This window comes from Kryptolebias marmoratus, linkage group LG19 (assembly GCF_001649575.2).
Source record: "Kryptolebias marmoratus isolate JLee-2015 linkage group LG19, ASM164957v2, whole genome shotgun sequence".
NCBI classification, from domain to species: Eukaryota; Metazoa; Chordata; class Actinopteri; order Cyprinodontiformes; family Rivulidae; genus Kryptolebias; species Kryptolebias marmoratus.
Window position 1 is genome coordinate 1,514,871 of NC_051448.1, and position 17,011 is coordinate 1,531,881.

A 17,011-nucleotide genomic window follows, 5' to 3' on the forward strand; every position below is an offset into this window, starting at 1 on the left:
ATCCATCTGTCCATCCATCCATCCATCCACCCGTCCATCCGTCCATCCATCCATACATCCATCCATCCATCCATCCACCCATCCACCCATCCATCCATCCGTCCATCCATCCGTCCATCCGTCCATCCATCCATCCATCCATCCATCCATTTTACTTATAAAACATCTCTGAGGTCTTTTTATTTGTTTAAAACGTAAATAAAAACTCCCTACAGGAAGAAGCCGTGTGATCCATCTCCTCCAGGCCCTGATCCAGGTTCTGGTTCTGGTTCTGGCTCAGCGGACTGCAGTTTTCACTGGACAGTCCTCCCAGTGAGCTCAGGGACCCGGCCTCCCTGCTGGCCTCCTCGATGGGACTCAGAACCTTTCCGGTTTTGGGCTCAGTCTGGAGGTCTTCTGCGGTCCCTTCCTCCTGACCTGAGAGCGGTCACACGTTCATAAGATGAACACATGAACGCTGAGAGATCAACTCATGAAACAGTGAATCCTAAAGTTAGCAGGATTCACGGGACATGAGCTAAACAAAGAGCTTGTTAGGGGAAGAAACTAAAGAAGAAAAATGAAGCGATTTGTTTAATTCAGTCCAGATTAAACCTTTTTGTTCAGAACCTCACAGAAATGATGGTTCTGTTCACCTGTCTGTGGAGGAAACCGGATCTTCACTCCGAGTCCTCTCTCCTCAGGGTGCAGGAAGACGTTGTCCGGCAGCTCGTCTGAAGACGCCTCAGAGTTCCTGCTGGACGAGAGCCACAGGATGAGATCTGTGAAGCCCGATCCAGACGGAGACGTCGGCGCGAGAAACGGCTCCTTACCCAGCAGGCCTTGCAGGAGTGGACTCCTCGTATATTTGGAAGGAGGCAGCAGCGGGAGGTTCGCCTGAGCCCAACACCTGAGAGGACAGAAATAAAGATGAGTTCACCAGGTCACATGATGACTGAGCCTCAGTGGAACTGGAACCAGAACCAGAGTCACTTTACTGATACCTCCTGACTCGCTCTGAGCTTTAGGAGCCTCTTCTTCTCCTCCAGCTCCTGACTCAGCCACTCCTCTTCCTCCCTCAGACGTCTCATCTTCTCTGAAGAAAACAAATAAAACATCATCTGACCAACAGACCAAGAAACAGAACCTAAACTCTTGTTTCCTGCAGTCAGTGAAGGCATCGGTGAGCTCCAGTGGACAGTAAACGTCCCGCGGTCCGTGAACGCACCCTCCACCTCCCTCTGCTTCTGCTGGTTGTATCTTTCTGCTCGCAGCTCCTCATAGCTCAGCTCCTCTGCTCCTCTCATCAGCAGATCGTTACAGAAGGCCCACTTGTTGGCCCCCCCCCCTTCATGAAGCCACGCCCCTCCGGTCGCCTGCATCTCGCTCTGACAGGCTGACCTGCAGCCAATACAAACACAGATGGGGGATTTCTGATTCTAGAATATTAAAAAACTTTCTTATTTTATTCCAAACACTTTTTTTATTGTCCTAAGTTTTTATGTGTGTTTAACTTACTGACTGCTGACCGACAGTCCCGCCGGTTCTTCCATCGCTGCTCCTGTTCTAACCAGACAATAAACAATCGCTTATTATTATTATCATCATTATGATCATGTTCTTTTTAGATCCACCTGATGTAACATATTTAAATCAACAACATGACCCGTCTACCCTCAGGTAAAAACAAAAATCTGCTTTAATAGTTTAAATACTGAGTCAGCATTCAAACTATTACACTGTTTTTATTTTAATGTACATTTTTTCTACATACTGTAAGCTATTTTTCAAATATCAAACCTTCATCTCATTCAGCTGATTGCTGCTCTGACTTTAGTTTTCTGTAACTTTTATACTTTTCAGAATATTTAACTTTATATACAAATAAAAACCCTGTTATAATACACTGAGATCTCTGAAATCTACATCTAGTTCTTTGCTTCTTTTTTGAGAGATAAAACCTCACAGACTGTTTGTTAGTTTGTTTTTAATTAACAATATCCTAAAATTAAACCCATTTTAATCAGTTTTTTTTTTCCCACCAGCAAACTACTGAAATGGTAAATATAATTACTGTAAAGCTGCAACCTTCCTAAGTTTTAACCCAGATACTTTTCAATTCAAAAAGTAATCTTCTAATATCTTAGTTTGCACTGACATTACCAGATTTAAAAATAAATAAATAAAAATTCTAAAGTTAATAATTCCAACAATTTTAGACCAAATACACCCATTCGTAATAAATATCTACCAAAATACCAAATAAGTCCGCTTTTTCAAGTTTTATTAATCTAAATTAAAAATTAGATATAAAATAGTGAATAATACAGTACAAATAAATCAGGCATTTTATTCTGATAATCGTAAGTAAACCCAAAGATTTTAAATAGTAAAAAGCTTTTAAATCTTCTCCTTCTAAGCCGAATTGAAGAATAAATCGTGTTGATTCTTATTCTGTTTAAATTTGTCCTTTTTTAACTAAAGATCAACTCAAAACATCCGGTTTACTTTAGAACAACAACGTTTTTTAACGGGATTCGGCAGAAGTGGCAGAACGCCGTTTATCGCCTCGTGAGACGAACCGTTGGCGGTTTTCTTTTTAGGGTCGATAAGCAGCTAAAGAGAAGAAGAAGAAGAATCACGAGCTGCTCTTTAAAAGTCCTAATGTTTAATAACGAGCTTTGTTTACTCACCAGAAACGTCAGGACGAAGTGGAAACCAGCTTTCAAACAGCCCGCTGACACAACTGGGTCCTAACTTCCGGTGGCGCTTCGGATTAGTCAACGAGGCAGACCTGAGATGTCCGGATGAGGCGCCGCTGCAGCGCCCCCAGCGGCCACAGTGTGAACTGCAGGCTGCACATATTCTAACGGACACTGTTTTCTCTTAATCAGTATATTTAATTTAATAAATATAAAGCAATTTGTTCTTTTACTTTGTCATTTGAATGTACTTTAACTGTTTCATTATTTCACCTGACATCTTACTGTCATTAACTCAGAGAGTCAAGAGCTGTGTTAAAGATGTCATTTTGGGGACACTTAGAAAAGTTTCCTTTTAATTGTATTGAAAACTTTAAACAGAAGTAAAAGCAAGCACGCAATGTTAGTGAAATCTAAGCAAATCCACACAGTTGTGATCCTCCTGTATGTTAGGGTTAAACAGAAACCTGTGGTGTGTTTGAAAACAGCAACAAAAGGAGGTGAACATCTCCAGGTTTATTACTTTTTACGTTTTCTTTATTGTTGCAGCAGTTTGAGCAGCTTTTCCACCTCAGGACAGCTGAATAAACCTGCAGTCTATAATAACTACATCTAACACACACCAGGAACTGAAATTTAAATGGTTTGAGTTGACAGTGTTGATGTTTTATTGTGTCTTTGTTGTTTAGAATAATTAAATCCAAGAAGTCACTATAGAGGCCTGACCTGAGAGACTTAATAAAAAACGTTTATAAGTCAAATCACTTTTATTTTATCTGCTTTTTGTTCAGACGTTTATTCATATTTTGGGTAACATTTGCAACAAAACCATGATTGGTTGTTAGAATTCCCTCTGACTCAAACTGAACCTGTCCCTCTCATCGGGTGTTGCGTCACAGGGTTAGGCACCTGAGTGGCGTCACGTGCGCGTGAGCTTTATTGGTCTGTCTTTTTGTTTTTTTCCCCTGAGCAGGTGAGCCACACCTGAGCAGCACGCACTAAGGAGCGGCTCAGACCTGAGCTCAAAGCTGTCCTCTCCTCTCGGACGGAAGTGGAACCGACGCGTCAGGACGCAGCGGACAGTCCCTGTCCTCCAACATTCAGGCTGAACCAGGGTGAGAAAATGTTCCAGCTCTGCTCTTCCTCGCCCCTCTCCCTCCTCCTCCTCCTCCTCCTCCTCCTGTCGGTCTCGCGGCTCGGCGGGGCCTCGGACTGCGCCCACAGGTTCCGCTCAGGTGAGGACAACTTCGTGCTCGACGCGAAGGACGCGGTCATGGACGGCGCGGCTCTGCTGTCCACGGAGAGCGTGCACGCGGCCGAGGACTGCGAGGGGCTGTGCTGCCAGGACTCGCGCTGCAACCTGGCGCTGCTGGAGCCGCGCGCGCACGCGGAGGAGACGCGCACCTGTGTCCTGTTCGACTGCGTCCACAAAAACCGCTTCGTGTGCCGCTTCGTGAACCAGGCCGGGTACAAGAGCTTCATCAGAGAGGCCGAGTTCCGGAGATACCTGCAGGCACCAGGTGAGGCACACAGAGCAGTTTCCTCCCTCAGGCCACAGAGCTGCAGAGTCTGAAGAGTCACGCCCAGAAAAATCAATACAGATGATCTGATCAGTTGTCTCTGTCCATCCCGCACTTCTTTATTAGCTCCTCCAAACGTCTGCTTTAGTTCTCCAGACTTCCTGAAGGTCTTTAAAGTCATTCTCTGTCCAGCTCTGTTGACTGATTCCCAGATAATTTAGCAAAGAACCAAATATCTATTTGCTCTGTTACCACCATCATTTACCAAAGAACAAAAAAGTTCATAAAATTGGATTTTAGCTCCATCGGGTGATTTCCAAAGAGCTGCTGGCTGAAAACATTCTGAAGCTGATCGGCTGAGGGATGATGGATCTCAGGTCTTTGTTTCCCCAAAACTTTCAGCTTCTGTTTAACATCATCTCATTTAACACATGATATGGCAAGTTTGAGCAAATTACCACCTCTTTAGTTGTAAAATGACTGTTATTTTCACATTTATTTCAACTAAAGACAAAGAAGCAAACATTTGAAAGCTGCTCCAGGTTAAACGAGCATACTGGCACAGCGAGTTGTGATGTCAAGGTTGGATGCTTGAAGTAATAATAAAAAACAAGTGCTGCAGCTTGAACATGGTTTTTAATCATCAACACAGTGAGGATTAACACAAAGGCATGTTTACTGCGTCTACAACTGTAAACCAGGACGTGGCGTGCTCACGCCAGCATTTCCTTCTGCTGTTTGGTGTCTGCATCAGGACCACAGGGAAAAGAGTGGAACTACTCTTTATACTGGTGCTTCAGAGAATATGATCGCCCCAGGAAGCACACTTACCATCCTCCGTTTATTTTACTTTGAAACATTTTTGTCCAATTGAGCAAAAACTGTTTGGGTTTAGTTGGTTTCAGGCTGTTGAGGCAAACTTTTAACGTTCTGTTTGCACATTTTCAGCTCATTAAATATAACATCAAATAAATAACAATTAACATGCAAACAGCAAATTAACAACAAACAAACCCCTCATCCAGAATGAGTTTACCATGCAGTTTACCAAATACAGCCATAAACAGACACAGTTTGCGTGTCAGACATGTTGTTACCACCTGAAGTTTGGTGTTTTCTCCCCGTTAACGCCTCGTTTACATGTTTAGATGCGTGTGAACATTTGATGGGTCTTCATTGCTTTGGGAACGCTCAAATGTTTTGATTACATGCGATCATTGAGTCACGAACGCATCAGTCATGTGCATCATGTTTTTGGACCTCCTGGCTCTCCGTATCCCTTGCTGCACTTCCTGTTAAACAACGAACCATCAAACGGCGCGTGGCAGGTTACCACGATCAGACGGCTCAAAGAAACCCGCCATGACATCACATCAGCATTAATAAAGATGGACGAAGCGTTGTTTCCTTCTCCTGTTCTGTTAAATTGAAGCCAAAATCTCATTTTTTGTGGGGCTGATGTCTGCTTGCGTTTCTGTAAACCGGACGCTGTGCAGTCAGGGTGAAGTCTTGATACGAAGGTCCTACCGACAGGCTGTCGATCACGATGTGCCATGATACTTTTCCTTAGGCCTCAAAAACATCATATTTTAAAAATCCATATTTAAACATACATTAGCAAGGTAAGAGCTACACGAATCAACAAAAATCAACAGCTAAAATAAAAAATCTGAAGCATTTCTTTATTTGGTTTCCATGGAGGGGCGGAGCTTAAACATGGAAGCTACTCGTTGGCGCTCGTTCTTTATGGCTTCAACTTCTGGTTCTCGGTCGTGTCTCTAGTTTTAGTAAATCTCAACACGACACCAATCATGAGGTGGAGGATGGTGTTTATATCGTCAGAAGAACTGTTTACCTCCATGACTCCTGACCTGAGGTCAGTCCTTGTGACATCACTGCTTGTGTCCAGGCAAGAAGGCTCCGCCCATCGCCAACGCAGGTCGTGATGTCATCATTCAGCCGGGTGAAAATGTGGAGCTCAACGGCATCGAGAGTCTGGCGCTGCACGGCGCCGTCATCGACAACTACCGCTGGAATCTGGAGAGCGGAGACTCTGGTGTCAAAATGGAGGTAACACCTGAAGGGGCGGGGCTTCCCACAGGTTTCCGCCCACAAATGTTCCCTGAAAGTGACTTATTGGACAGACAGATATCAGAACTCTTACAGGCTTCAGTTTTTGTGTCCTGACCTGAACAGTCACCTGTCAGGTGTGAGTTCAGCTGAGTTCTGCGCTCGTTTCTGATGAAACTCTGCTGCTTTAACGTTTAAACTTTATTTTGTCTGCAGACTACGGATCACCCCGACCAGGTGAAGCTCTCCAACCTGCAGGCAGGCTTGTACATCTTCCAGCTGACCGTCACCGACTCCAAAGGCGAATCAGCCAACGACCGGGTCAGCGTCCTCGTCCTCAGCCCGGCGCTGTCGGCCTGTAAGTGCTCCTGGGAAACGTAGGCCACGCCCACCGGGGCTGGTTTTACTGAAACTTGAGATTAATCAAATTTATTGATCATATCTTCCAGATTATTTAACATCTTATTGTACATTTAACAGACTTATTGACAGTTCATTAATTAGTATTATTTGGTTTATTGACAGCTCATCCTGTTTCAGTTTCACATATCAGAACTGATCTGATCCGGTCTCCATCAGGTTCTAAAATGATTCAAATCAAACCTCAAGTGAACAAAAACACAACAGATTTCACAGAATCGTTATTTATTCCAGAGCAGCCAGGAGCTGCTGATCGTCAGAGGTATCACCTGGAGAAAAACAGTCCGTTTGCTTCTCTGGAGCTGCAGGTGTGAGTTAACACAACGCCAGGGCGGAAAGACATCAGCAATGACCTCAGAGAAAAAAACTCCCATCAGTCTGGGAGGGTCAAAGGTCACTAGGTCACAACAGGACCCTTATAAACAGAGTGAAGAAGTATGGCTTGTTTGGAAGGGCTGCATTTTCATCTGAAGGAACCAGAAGACATCTGGACCAGAACCAGAACCAGAGGACAGATGTTTACCCAGAATGCACTGCAGCTGTCAGCACGGTGGTGGAGGGCTGATGGTTTGGGCTGATTCTGGAGTCAGATGTGAGGCCATCTGTCCAACAAACAGGACAATGATCCCAAACACAGCAGAACGGTCCAGAACCAGAACCTCAGAAGAAGAGTGGGCCACAACTTTATTTCTCAGGACTTTACAACAAACCTGTTTTACTGATCATTTATTTAAAAAAAGAATCAAATGATTTGTGCTGCTGAGTTTCAGTGAATTGAATCTCTGTTTGTGTTTTCCCTCTGATCCACACCTTTACTCGTATACTGGTCGGACTGGTTTACCACACACACACACACACACACACAGACACCCCGACACACCCCAACACACACACAGCAGAAACCTGTTCTGCGAGGTTCTCACGGTGTTGTTTCGACTTCTGTGTCGGCTCCTCTCAGCACGTTTGGGTTGAGATTTGTCCAATGATTGATTTTATGTTGGGAGTATTGATCCTGGTTCTGATCAGGCTCGGTTCTGTAGCTGAGACCGGTGCCGATTGTGAAGCTGTGTAAATATGACATGTTGCCACGGTTACAGCCGTCACGCCCTGTGTTATAACTCCCACACACCCTGCTGTGTTAGTCTTACAGTCATCTTCGAAGCAGGTAACAGGAAGTGATGTCATGCACCTGTCCTCCCTCAGCGTACTGTTTGGTTCCGGTGAAGGTGGGCCCGTGTCGCGCCGCGTTTAAACGCTGGCGTTACGACGCAACTACGGAGAGCTGTAAGGTGTTCACGTTTGGAGGCTGTAAACCCAACAAGAACAACTTCCTGTCCGATGAGGAGTGTTTGTCTGCCTGCAGAGGAATCACAGGTATCAGACACACACACACACACACACACACACACACAATCAGCTGCTAATGCTTGTTTCTGTGTGATTTTTTTTATCCAGCGTCGTCAGAGAGAAACCTCCCTCCACCTGCTGCCAGTGAGTCCTGCAACATGTTTCTGATTCCAGCTCTGTCACACGGTCAGGAGGTTTGACCTGTGTGTGTGTGTGTGTGTGTGTGTGTGTGCGCGCGCGCAGAGGAGTGTGGCTCACCGTGCCGCCCTGATCAGCTGGCCTGTGACACTAACTGCTGCCTGAACGGGGGTCTGGAGTGTGACGGCGTGAAGCAGTGCAGCGACGCTTCTGACGAGAACGGATGCAGCAAACGTAACTGAAACACAAAAAGTCTTTCTGCTGACAGAACGTGACGCTTCACACCTTCACCGATCCTTCACTGATCCACTGAACATCTACTGATCCTCCACTGAACCTCCACTGATCCTCCACTGAACATCTACTGAACCTCCACTGATCCTCCACTGATCCTCCACTGATCCTCCACTGATCCTCCACTGATCCTCCACTGATCCTCCACTGATCCTCCACTGAACCTCCACTGATCCTCCACAACCCAAACCTCCACACCTGTCTGCACTAAGTCCGTGTTTTTTTCTAGGTCAGAGATCCAGTTCGAAATGCTGCAGGTAGTATCAGAACTGCATGTTAAAAATGATGTAGGACCGGGTTTAGAGCTCCACCAGGACCAGGTTTAGAGCTCCACCAGGACCGGGTTTAGAGCTCCACCAGGACCGGGTTTAGAGCTCTGAGAACAGAAGCCGACATGATTTTTGTTGTTTTAATAAAAACTGTTTCTGTTTTTCCTCCTCAGTGAACGAGACCTTCAGCGAGCTGCTGAGTATCAACATAACTGACAGCAAAGGTCAGTGACTGACAGCTCAGGGCTTTTAAGGTCTCCATGGTAACAGATCTTCACCTCGGTCCTCCTCTTCCTCCTCAGCCCGATGCACGGAGCCGCCCCGCACCGGTCCGTGTCGGGCGAGATTCCCCCGCTGGTACTACGACCCCCTGGAGAAGAAGTGCTACAGCTTCGTTTACGGCGGCTGCCATGGAAACGGGAACAGCTTCGACGTGGAAGCAGAATGCAAAGAGACGTGCGAAGGCGTGACGGGTATGCACCGTGCACCAAAAACCGAACGCTCGGGTCGGTTCTGAAAGCTGGAGGAACACAACCTCCAGAATCCAACGTGGCCGCATCTTTACTGTTAGTCTCCCAGAAATTCATCCAAAAAGACAAAAACTTCTGGGTCGAAGATTTGATTTAGACATGCAGAGAAGTGTTTTTATCATAAAACTAAATTAAAGACTTGATTCTGCTTTAAAGCTTGATTGATCCTCACAATCAGGACAGATTCATCTTTTATTGGCAGCAACGATTCTCCTTCAGAACCTGACTCTAAACTCTGCTTGTTGTTCTTTTTGTCTCTGCAGAGAGAAACCTGTTTGCCAGAGGAATATTTGAACGTTTTGAGATGGAGGATGAAGGTGATTCAGGTACTAAAGCGTTTTAGATGATTTTCCCTCGAACCTGCGTCAGACGGGAGGAAAACGGGTCTAATTTCAGAATAAAGGACCTTCCTCCTTTAAACTGAGGCAGTCTCTGAATTTAAACCCTCTCCACACCAACATGAATATTTAAAATGGTTTAAAAACTCTTTCCATAGTAAATGTATATTTTATTTTGTTGTTAGTAAATTAACTGAGCTTAAATCTAACATTTCTGACTTTTCTTTGTTTGTGTATCGAAACCACAACAACTTTTTATACCTTTCATTTGTTTTATTGAAAATGCAGGAAAAAAAAGCCTAAACTGTAGTTTAATTTGGGGATGAAACGTGTTGTATTATGACATCATGGTCCAGCAGGATTATTTCAGCCGTTTTCACCTCTTGATGGAAATATTTTTTATTTCAAATGAAATTATCAGTTTAAAACCGAGCCGGAGTCATGGAGGTGGGTCTGAATTCAGACCTTCACGGTTCAAGAGTTGAGTCTGAGTTCGCTGCGTTCTCAGTAGCAGAATTTTGTCCCTTTTGTGCCACCATACTTAACCCTTCACAGTGCAGGAAGTGACCCGTCCGTCTCCTCCTCAGGCTCCATCTCTCTGGCTGTGATCTTGTCGGTGGCCGCCTGCGCCCTGCTGGCCGTCCTGGGCTACTGCTTCCTGCGGTGGCGGCGCAAGAACCGCTCCCATCACGCCGCCCTGTCGAGCCCGGCTCAGGTGCAGCCGTCGGAGCAGGACACGCTCGTTTATAACAGCACCACCAAACCTCTGTGACATCATTTCCTCCACCAGGAGCTGCCAGACATGTTGGATCTCCTTATTTTTGTGCTCTTTGCCTTTAAAGATTTCAAATTTAGTTGTTGTTTTTGTTCACCCTTCCTTATTTTTCATGTTGTTTGATGATGTCAGATAATGTTATAAACAGTGAAACAGTTTATAATCAGAATGAACCTGTTAAAGTCTGAGTCGCTGCTGTTTCTAAATACTTAAAATCAGAGCTGATCAGCCTGGATTTAAAGAATTGATTTTATAATCAGCTGCAGGACACGTTTGCAGCGTTTCTGCAGGTTTGTCTTGTTTTTGAATATATTTATAAATGAGTGTTTGGGTCTCAGGTTTAATTAGTTTGAATGTACTTTGTGTCTGTAAATATAAAGTCAAATGTGTTTTAATGACCTCCGCTGGCTTGTTTTTAATGTTTGATAATAAATCTAGATGCAAACTCTGACAAAACCTGCGTCGAGCTTATAATTTCTGACAAAATGAACATTTTATTATGAAAACTTTACATCTAATGGAAGCAATGAACTAAAATTAAAGGTGAGGTTCAATCAGAAACAAGTAAATTAGAGAAAAACACAACAGTGATGCTAATTAACAAACAGTAAACTACTGAAAGAGTAAAAAGGGTCTGATTTTTGACTCTGAGGAGGATTTCTGTGGTGCTGTGACTTCTGGAACTGTTCCCAGACATGAGGTGGAAAATAAAAACCTCTTTAAATTTCACTCTAACTGGATCAAATCTGTTTTCTCATTGCAGGTTTAAAGTTAAAACCTTTTTATTGTTTTATTTTACTCCCCAAAGATTGAAGTCTTCAAAACCTTTGTAGTTTCTTAACAGGGGGAGGGGTTCAGGCGGAGCATTTTATTTTGAAAGACCTCAGCAGTCAACAGTTTTGGTGATTAAATCTGTTTGTCTTTGTCCTGACAGGCTGGAACTTGTTTCCATCTGATGAGAGAACGTTGAGCAACTTTCTGTTTACTGACTCTGCTGCAGAATCTGAAAAAACAAAAGGCTGTGTTGTTTTTTTTTTACTCTAATTTTTTTTTGTTTCCATTTGCAGCAGGTGACTGGTGATCATCTCCATCAAACATGTAAAGTGTAACAATTAACCATTTTTGTTGTGCAACAAAGAAAACCAGCTGATTGCACAGACTCCCTGTGGGATGAGTCATTAACGGTTTTTAGTCTTCGGAAGTGGTTCAGACAGAAAAACACTCATTGGTATGTACTGATGTGTAGGTGTAGTACAGTGAAACAGGACAACATAAGTCTACACAAACTGATCTGAAAAGGACTTTAAACCCGCATTTGTGAGAATCTGTTGTTTTGTCAACAGCTATAATGTGTCACTGAGCAGATATTCCTGATTAAAAACGTTTGGAAAATAAAAAGTATTACAACAAAGAACCCAATTAAATAAATCGAAATGACATTAACATATGAAATATAACATAATTACTCTTGATAATTATTAAAAGAATCACTTTAATCACTTTTTTCTAATAAATCTCAATCTGTGACACGGAGCTCTGCCGCCCTCTAGCGGCCACTCTCTGCGCTGCAATTTCGTCTAAACTTTTATTTTTAAAAACTTAATAATAAATTAAAAATATATATCAGGGTTTTTTTATAACTGAGCTCTACTGGTCCTGGTCCTAGTTTTCATATAAACTCACATTTTAAAGAGGTAAATTTAACTAAAATCATCTTTTCTGAAAGTAGAAAATGTGCCAGAGTTTAAACAGTGCGCATGCGCAGTGAGGGGAAGCGGTACAGAGTTTGAGGAAACAGAGTTTAGTTTGTTTTTAAACCTCGGGGAGCGTCGGAGGATTTATCTGGGACTGTACTCGAACCTGTGCTCAGGTGGGTCCACGCGTTCTTCTTCACGACCCGAATCTCGGTGTCGGTCCGTCCGTGTCCCCGGGGCGTGCGCGTTTCTTTCCCGGCTGTCCGTCACGGACCCGTCTCCCCCCCACCTCTCCGTCTGGCACACGGAAGTGTCCGACCCGTTTAACTTTCACTCCGACCTCTTTATTACGAATCAGAACCAGAGCCCAGGGTTCGGTTCGGTTTCATCTCATTAGACTTCGGAGTTTAACGGAATCTGAGGAAGTTGGAGCTCGAACCGGAGCGTGAAGGTGGGGCTGCAGCGCGAATGGATGCTCCAGTCCAAACTTCCTTTGGGAAACGCGTCATTTAGGGTTTACGCGTTAGTCTGGAAATCTAAGCAACTTATGTAAAACAGTTTGGTTTCGTTGTGATCAAGAACAGTTCCCCTTAAATTTGGCTTGCGTTTCAAACAGAGTCGAACTTTGTATTTTTCTAAATGTACACTTTTACTTCTCTGTTGGCGCTGCTCGCTCCGACGGGACTGGGCGAGCCAGAACTAGCAGAACAACAGTTGATCCAGCTGTTTTTATGAAATCGGACTGGAGTATGTTAACATTTGGAGAGCCGAAAACAAATTAGTATAAAGTTGTTTCATTTGAACCCCAAGAAGAAGCGTGACAATGATTGGGTCGCTGCAGAAAAGCCCAACTATCTTAAATGATGGAGTTTTAACCCAAAGTCTGGTTTGGTTAATGCAGATGTTTTTGCTCAAAGCCTTAATTCGTTTTGACCTGCATAAATAAAAACCTCGCAAAAACGTTGTGGTAACCAGCTCAGGTTTATAAATAATCTGATCTGAGTATGCTCTGTCATCCTGCTGTTTCAGTCAGGATTCACTGATTCTGATAGCTGTTACCATGGAAACCAAACCTGACCAGGTTTCTCAGTGATGCACCTCACACACCAGCCCGAGTTGCTTTGTTTTCAGTAGAGTAATGATCACAGGGGTATGTCAACAACAGAAAATCCTCCCATCAAAGCTGCACAGCCTCGTTTGGTTCGGATGATATGAAGATGATGATGAGGAAGAATTCCAGCTCCTGTTGGGCCTCTGTGTCTAAATCTGCATGAAGATGACATGTTGATTTACATGAACTGTTTCATCCTTTCAGATCTGATGAACATTTGGTATTTTTATGTGACGATTAGAAGAACGAGGCGTCCTCAGAGAAGAAACTCAAAGTTTCCACAGATGAACGTCAGTAAATCCGGCGGTCAGTGAACGCAGCTTGTTGTCGTGGAAAAAGAAGCCTTTCTGACGCTGTCCACCCGGTTCTTCATCCTGTTTTGCCTTCATCCTCAAAGTGCAGACGCAGTTGAAGCTGGTCACATGACCTGATTCACCTGATTCACCTGTAGATTCTCACAGACGCTGCTGTTTGGGTTTAATAGAGATGCTTCGTGATAGTGACCTCAAGGTCTTCATCAGTCTGGGTTTGTGTGTCCCGTCCTCTTTCAGGTCCTCATTCATCCCGTCTGTGTGTGTGTTTATGGGAGACAGGTGATGCCTGAAGGATCTCGTAGCTCCGCCTCTCTCGAGCCAATGGATGAAGGTAAGAAACTCTTCATCATCCGTCTGGGTTTCAGTTCAGAGTTCGTATAAAATCACGTCTGGGTTTTCCCTGGATGCACTCCGACCTCCTTCCTGATCAGACACGATGCTTCACCTGGTTCAGTCTTTTATTTTGAAGTTTGAGCCTCAAACCTTAAAGGCAGGTCCATTCCTGTCACCTGGCAGGGTGCTGGCTCCGCCCACCACCCTTATCACCTGCAGACTCCTGTTGTCGAGTTGGAGCTACTGACTCAGATAAGAATCAACAAGAAATTAATGTTGACTGATTAATTTCAGCGGGTTTCAGCTGAAAATCAAGCTAATTTTGTTTGTGAAAATTAAGTTTATGCGTATAAAAGATTGTGCATTTTAAAACAAATGTGTAAAGTTATTTAAATAAACTAATCACACTGAAGAGAACCATCTTAAATTCTGTGTAAATCTTATACTTCAGACTGAATGGATGAAGCAGGTCAGTCACAATCAGACCGTCCAATCAGAGAGCAGATTTATCATGCAGCAGGTTTTAAAGATGGAGTTCATGTCACCTGACCTGTTGGGGATGACTCTCAGCTACCACCACACCATTTTAGCTCCGTGTCTGAAAACTGTCTGACCCTGAAAGTTAGTTACATGATTACCCGCCTCTCTCTGGGGCTGCCGTGTTCATTTCCAGGACCTGAGAGGAGTTGAGATCATCTGCTCTCTGATTGGACCGTTTGATCTGTGGTTGTTGTCATCATCCAATCACGTTGCAGAATAAAAACCAGGTCTCAGTTTCAGACTTTAGGAACCGTGTGCTGAGTTTTAAACGCTTCCTGTTTCTTTAGATTTTTATCTTCACATGAAAAAGTTTCTCAGGGATTTAACTTTCAGCAGGTGGCAGAACTTCACTCACAGCTGTCGACTCTGAAAAAGTTCACGAGTGTCTGACATGTTTTAAAATCAGCTCTCCTGTGTCAGCCGTCAAGCTGACATCCTGCAGCATCTGTTCCTCCGTGGCTGATCCAGGATCTGCGGCTCCTCGGCCTGCCTGTGGGCCTGCAGACCCAGCTGATCACAGATCAGTCTTTGTTGCGGTCTGAGTGGATCTGAACACTCTTTCTTCTGGCTGGTGGAGGGGACCGGCTGCGCTCACATCTGTCTGAGCTGTCTTCAGGACAAAGAGCGAGTGTCCCGCCGCTGGTCGGAGCTGACGTCATGCCTGCAGGTGTGCCGGCTCAGGTGTGTGACGGAGGGAGACGTTAAAGTCCACAAAATGAAACCAGCTCCGAGTCCTGCTGCTGAGGCTGGTCCAGGTTCGGGTTCAGATTGTGTTAGGACCAGGAGGTGGCGTCTCGCTCTGCCCACAGCTTTGAGGCTAATTGGATTAGGCCCCGCCCCCTCCCGTCAGGGCAGCAGGTGAATTCTGTTCGACTGAACAGACTGGAGGAAAGTCAGACCTGTACAGTCCTGGTCCTGGTCCTGGTTCTCCTTTTCAGGTAGGCTTCGGTTTTTTCAGCTTCAGCTCGAGCTGCAGGTGAACCGAACCTGCAGAATCAGGTCCTGGTCTTCAGAGTCAGGTCCTGGTCTTCAGAGTCAGGTCCTGGTCTTCAGAGTCAGGTCCTGGTCTAGGTCCTGGTCTTCAGAGTCAGGTCCTGGTCTTCAGATTCAGGTCCTGGTCTTCAGAATCAGGTCCTGGTCCTCAGAATCAGGTCCTGGTCTTCAGAGTCAGGTCCTGGTCTTCAGAGTCAGGTCCTGGTCTTCAGAGTCAGGTCCTGGTCCTCAGAATCAGGTCCTGGTCCTCAGAATCAGGTCCTGGTCCTCAGAATCAGGTCCTGGTCTTCAGATTCAGCTGCTGGTCTTCAGAATCCGGTCCTGGTCTGTGTCTGGGGGGTCTTCCTGCAGCTCAGCAGCACTCTGAAGCTGGAACATCTGATCTCAGCTCTTGTCGCCGTGGAAACGAGCTGCAGCAGAATGTTGGTCTGATTCTTGGAAATCGATTGTTTTTATCACCGCGGGAACGACTGACTGTTTTATTAGTTAGGCGCCATAACGCCACTCATCTTGTCGTCACCATGGCAACACCTGCTGGTTTGTACCGTGGAGTAAACTCGAGTCCTGATTTTCTCCTCTTATTGTGATACGATTCAGCCTCTGATGCTTTAATCAGCATCGGTACACAGCTGCTACTACTGGTATGCATATCTGTTAGTACTGAGTGTATCAGTACTACAGTAGTACTAACAGTAATACTAACAGTGTTTCAGTTTGTCCTCTGCGGTGTTTTTCTGCAGGAAGTGGTCACAGTCTAACTTCCTCCTCGCTCTCTTGAATTAAACTCTGTTCCTTTTCATCCCAGTTTACCGACACTTGATCCTCTTCAGGTCACATGACCATCACGTTGAGTGTGCCGTGCCGGCTCACGTGCACGGACCCTCGGCGTCCATCAGCTGATGGAGACGAAGCGTCTGATTAGTCCACTCAGGTTGTTGTGTTGTTGTGAGTGTTAATCTGTTCAAGTTGGTTCTGCGTGCTGGATTAACTCACCGCTTCATCCTCATTAGTACAGATTAAACACACACACACACACACACACACACACACACACAGATGTGAGAACATTGTGTTGAGTTTACATAACTCTGAAACTGTAAATGAAACTTTCGTTAGAGGAAGGTTGAGTCTCCATCAGAGGAGGGAAACTCCTCAACGACGCAGATCTGATGATCTCTGATGCCGCTCTGATCTCAGATCAGTTTCTCTGCTGGGAGACGAGGGGTTAATGTTCTCAGGCATTCGAGGCACGCAGAACCTCTGAGGCTCCTCGCCAGTAATCCTCCTCATCCTTCCCCTCAGAGTGAATCTCTTTCCTTACCTGCTTCAGTTCCTCCCCCCGTGACTCACCTGCTGATCCCAGATCAGTCACTCTGACAGGAAGTGACTCATGCACTAATCAGCTGCTTCCTGTTGCAACACTTTTTAAAATAATGACAAATAATTCGCAGGAATCAGAGATCAGAGCTGAGGTTAGATCAGATCTCCCCGTCTGAGTGGTTCCTTATCAGACTGGCAACACACAGGTTGTGTTCGTGCAGGGAGCAACTCACAGGTTGTGTTGCTGCAGGGAGCAACTCACAGGTTGTTGCTGCAGGGAGCAACTCACAGGTTGTTGCTGCAGGGAGCAACTCGCAGGTTGTT

General features: G+C 45.0%; 2 protein-coding genes across 5 annotated transcripts in view; one reads left to right on the plus strand and one right to left on the minus strand.

The window, feature by feature from the left end:
* bub1ba (BUB1 mitotic checkpoint serine/threonine kinase Ba) overlaps nt 1-2,806 on the minus strand; it is a 21,718-nt gene extending 18,912 nt beyond the window's left edge. Inside the window, exons 1-7 of one of the 3 annotated variants that reach the window (XM_017427400.3) lie at nt 2,673-2,806; nt 1,498-1,545; nt 1,208-1,380; nt 984-1,075; nt 813-889; nt 636-733; nt 214-417 (exon numbers count right to left, since the gene is read on the minus strand). In XM_017427400.3, the coding sequence (XP_017282889.1) occupies nt 214-417; nt 636-733; nt 813-889; nt 984-1,075; nt 1,208-1,380; nt 1,498-1,532 (679 nt within the window). In that variant the 5' untranslated portion in view covers nt 1,533-1,545; nt 2,673-2,806. Of the gene's footprint in view, nt 1-213; nt 418-635; nt 737-812; nt 890-983; nt 1,076-1,207; nt 1,381-1,497; nt 1,546-2,672 lie in introns of all 3 variants that reach the window. The other 2 variants (XM_025008382.2, XM_025008383.2) reach the window with 2 other exon arrangements.
* Nucleotides 2,807-3,639: 833 nt separating this feature from the next.
* Nucleotides 3,640-10,838, plus strand: LOC108242575 (kunitz-type protease inhibitor 1). Of its 2 annotated transcripts, XM_017427489.3 has the most exons (10): nt 3,641-4,201; nt 6,111-6,271; nt 6,488-6,629; nt 7,895-8,065; nt 8,147-8,182; nt 8,282-8,410; nt 8,913-8,963; nt 9,042-9,212; nt 9,533-9,595; nt 10,195-10,838. In XM_017427489.3, exons 1-10 carry the CDS (start codon nt 3,805-3,807, stop codon nt 10,377-10,379), a joined length of 1,506 nt encoding a protein of 501 aa, XP_017282978.1. In that variant the 5' UTR covers nt 3,641-3,804; the 3' UTR covers nt 10,380-10,838. The 2 variants fall into 2 exon arrangements, with proteins under 2 accessions (XP_037837389.1, XP_017282978.1); XM_037981461.1 differs by lacking the exon at nt 8,282-8,410 and having other exon boundaries at nt 3,640-4,201.
* The last annotated feature ends 6,173 nt before the right edge of the window (nt 10,839-17,011 follow it).

What these genes read in the sequence shown, in the direction of transcription:
- LOC108242575 (XM_017427489.3), top strand. Translation starts at nt 3,805, where the DNA reads ATGTTCCAGCTCTGCTCTTCCTCGCCCCTCTCCCTCCTCCTCCTCCTC. An exon ending in GAGATACCTGCAGGCACCAG is followed by an intron (nt 4,202 to 6,110) that starts GTGAGGCACACA and finishes GCTTGTGTCCAG; the next exon opens with GCAAGAAGGCTCCGCCCATC. An exon ending in CCTCCCTCCACCTGCTGCCA is followed by an intron (nt 8,183 to 8,281) that starts GTGAGTCCTGCA and finishes GCGCGCGCGCAG; the next exon opens with AGGAGTGTGGCTCACCGTGC.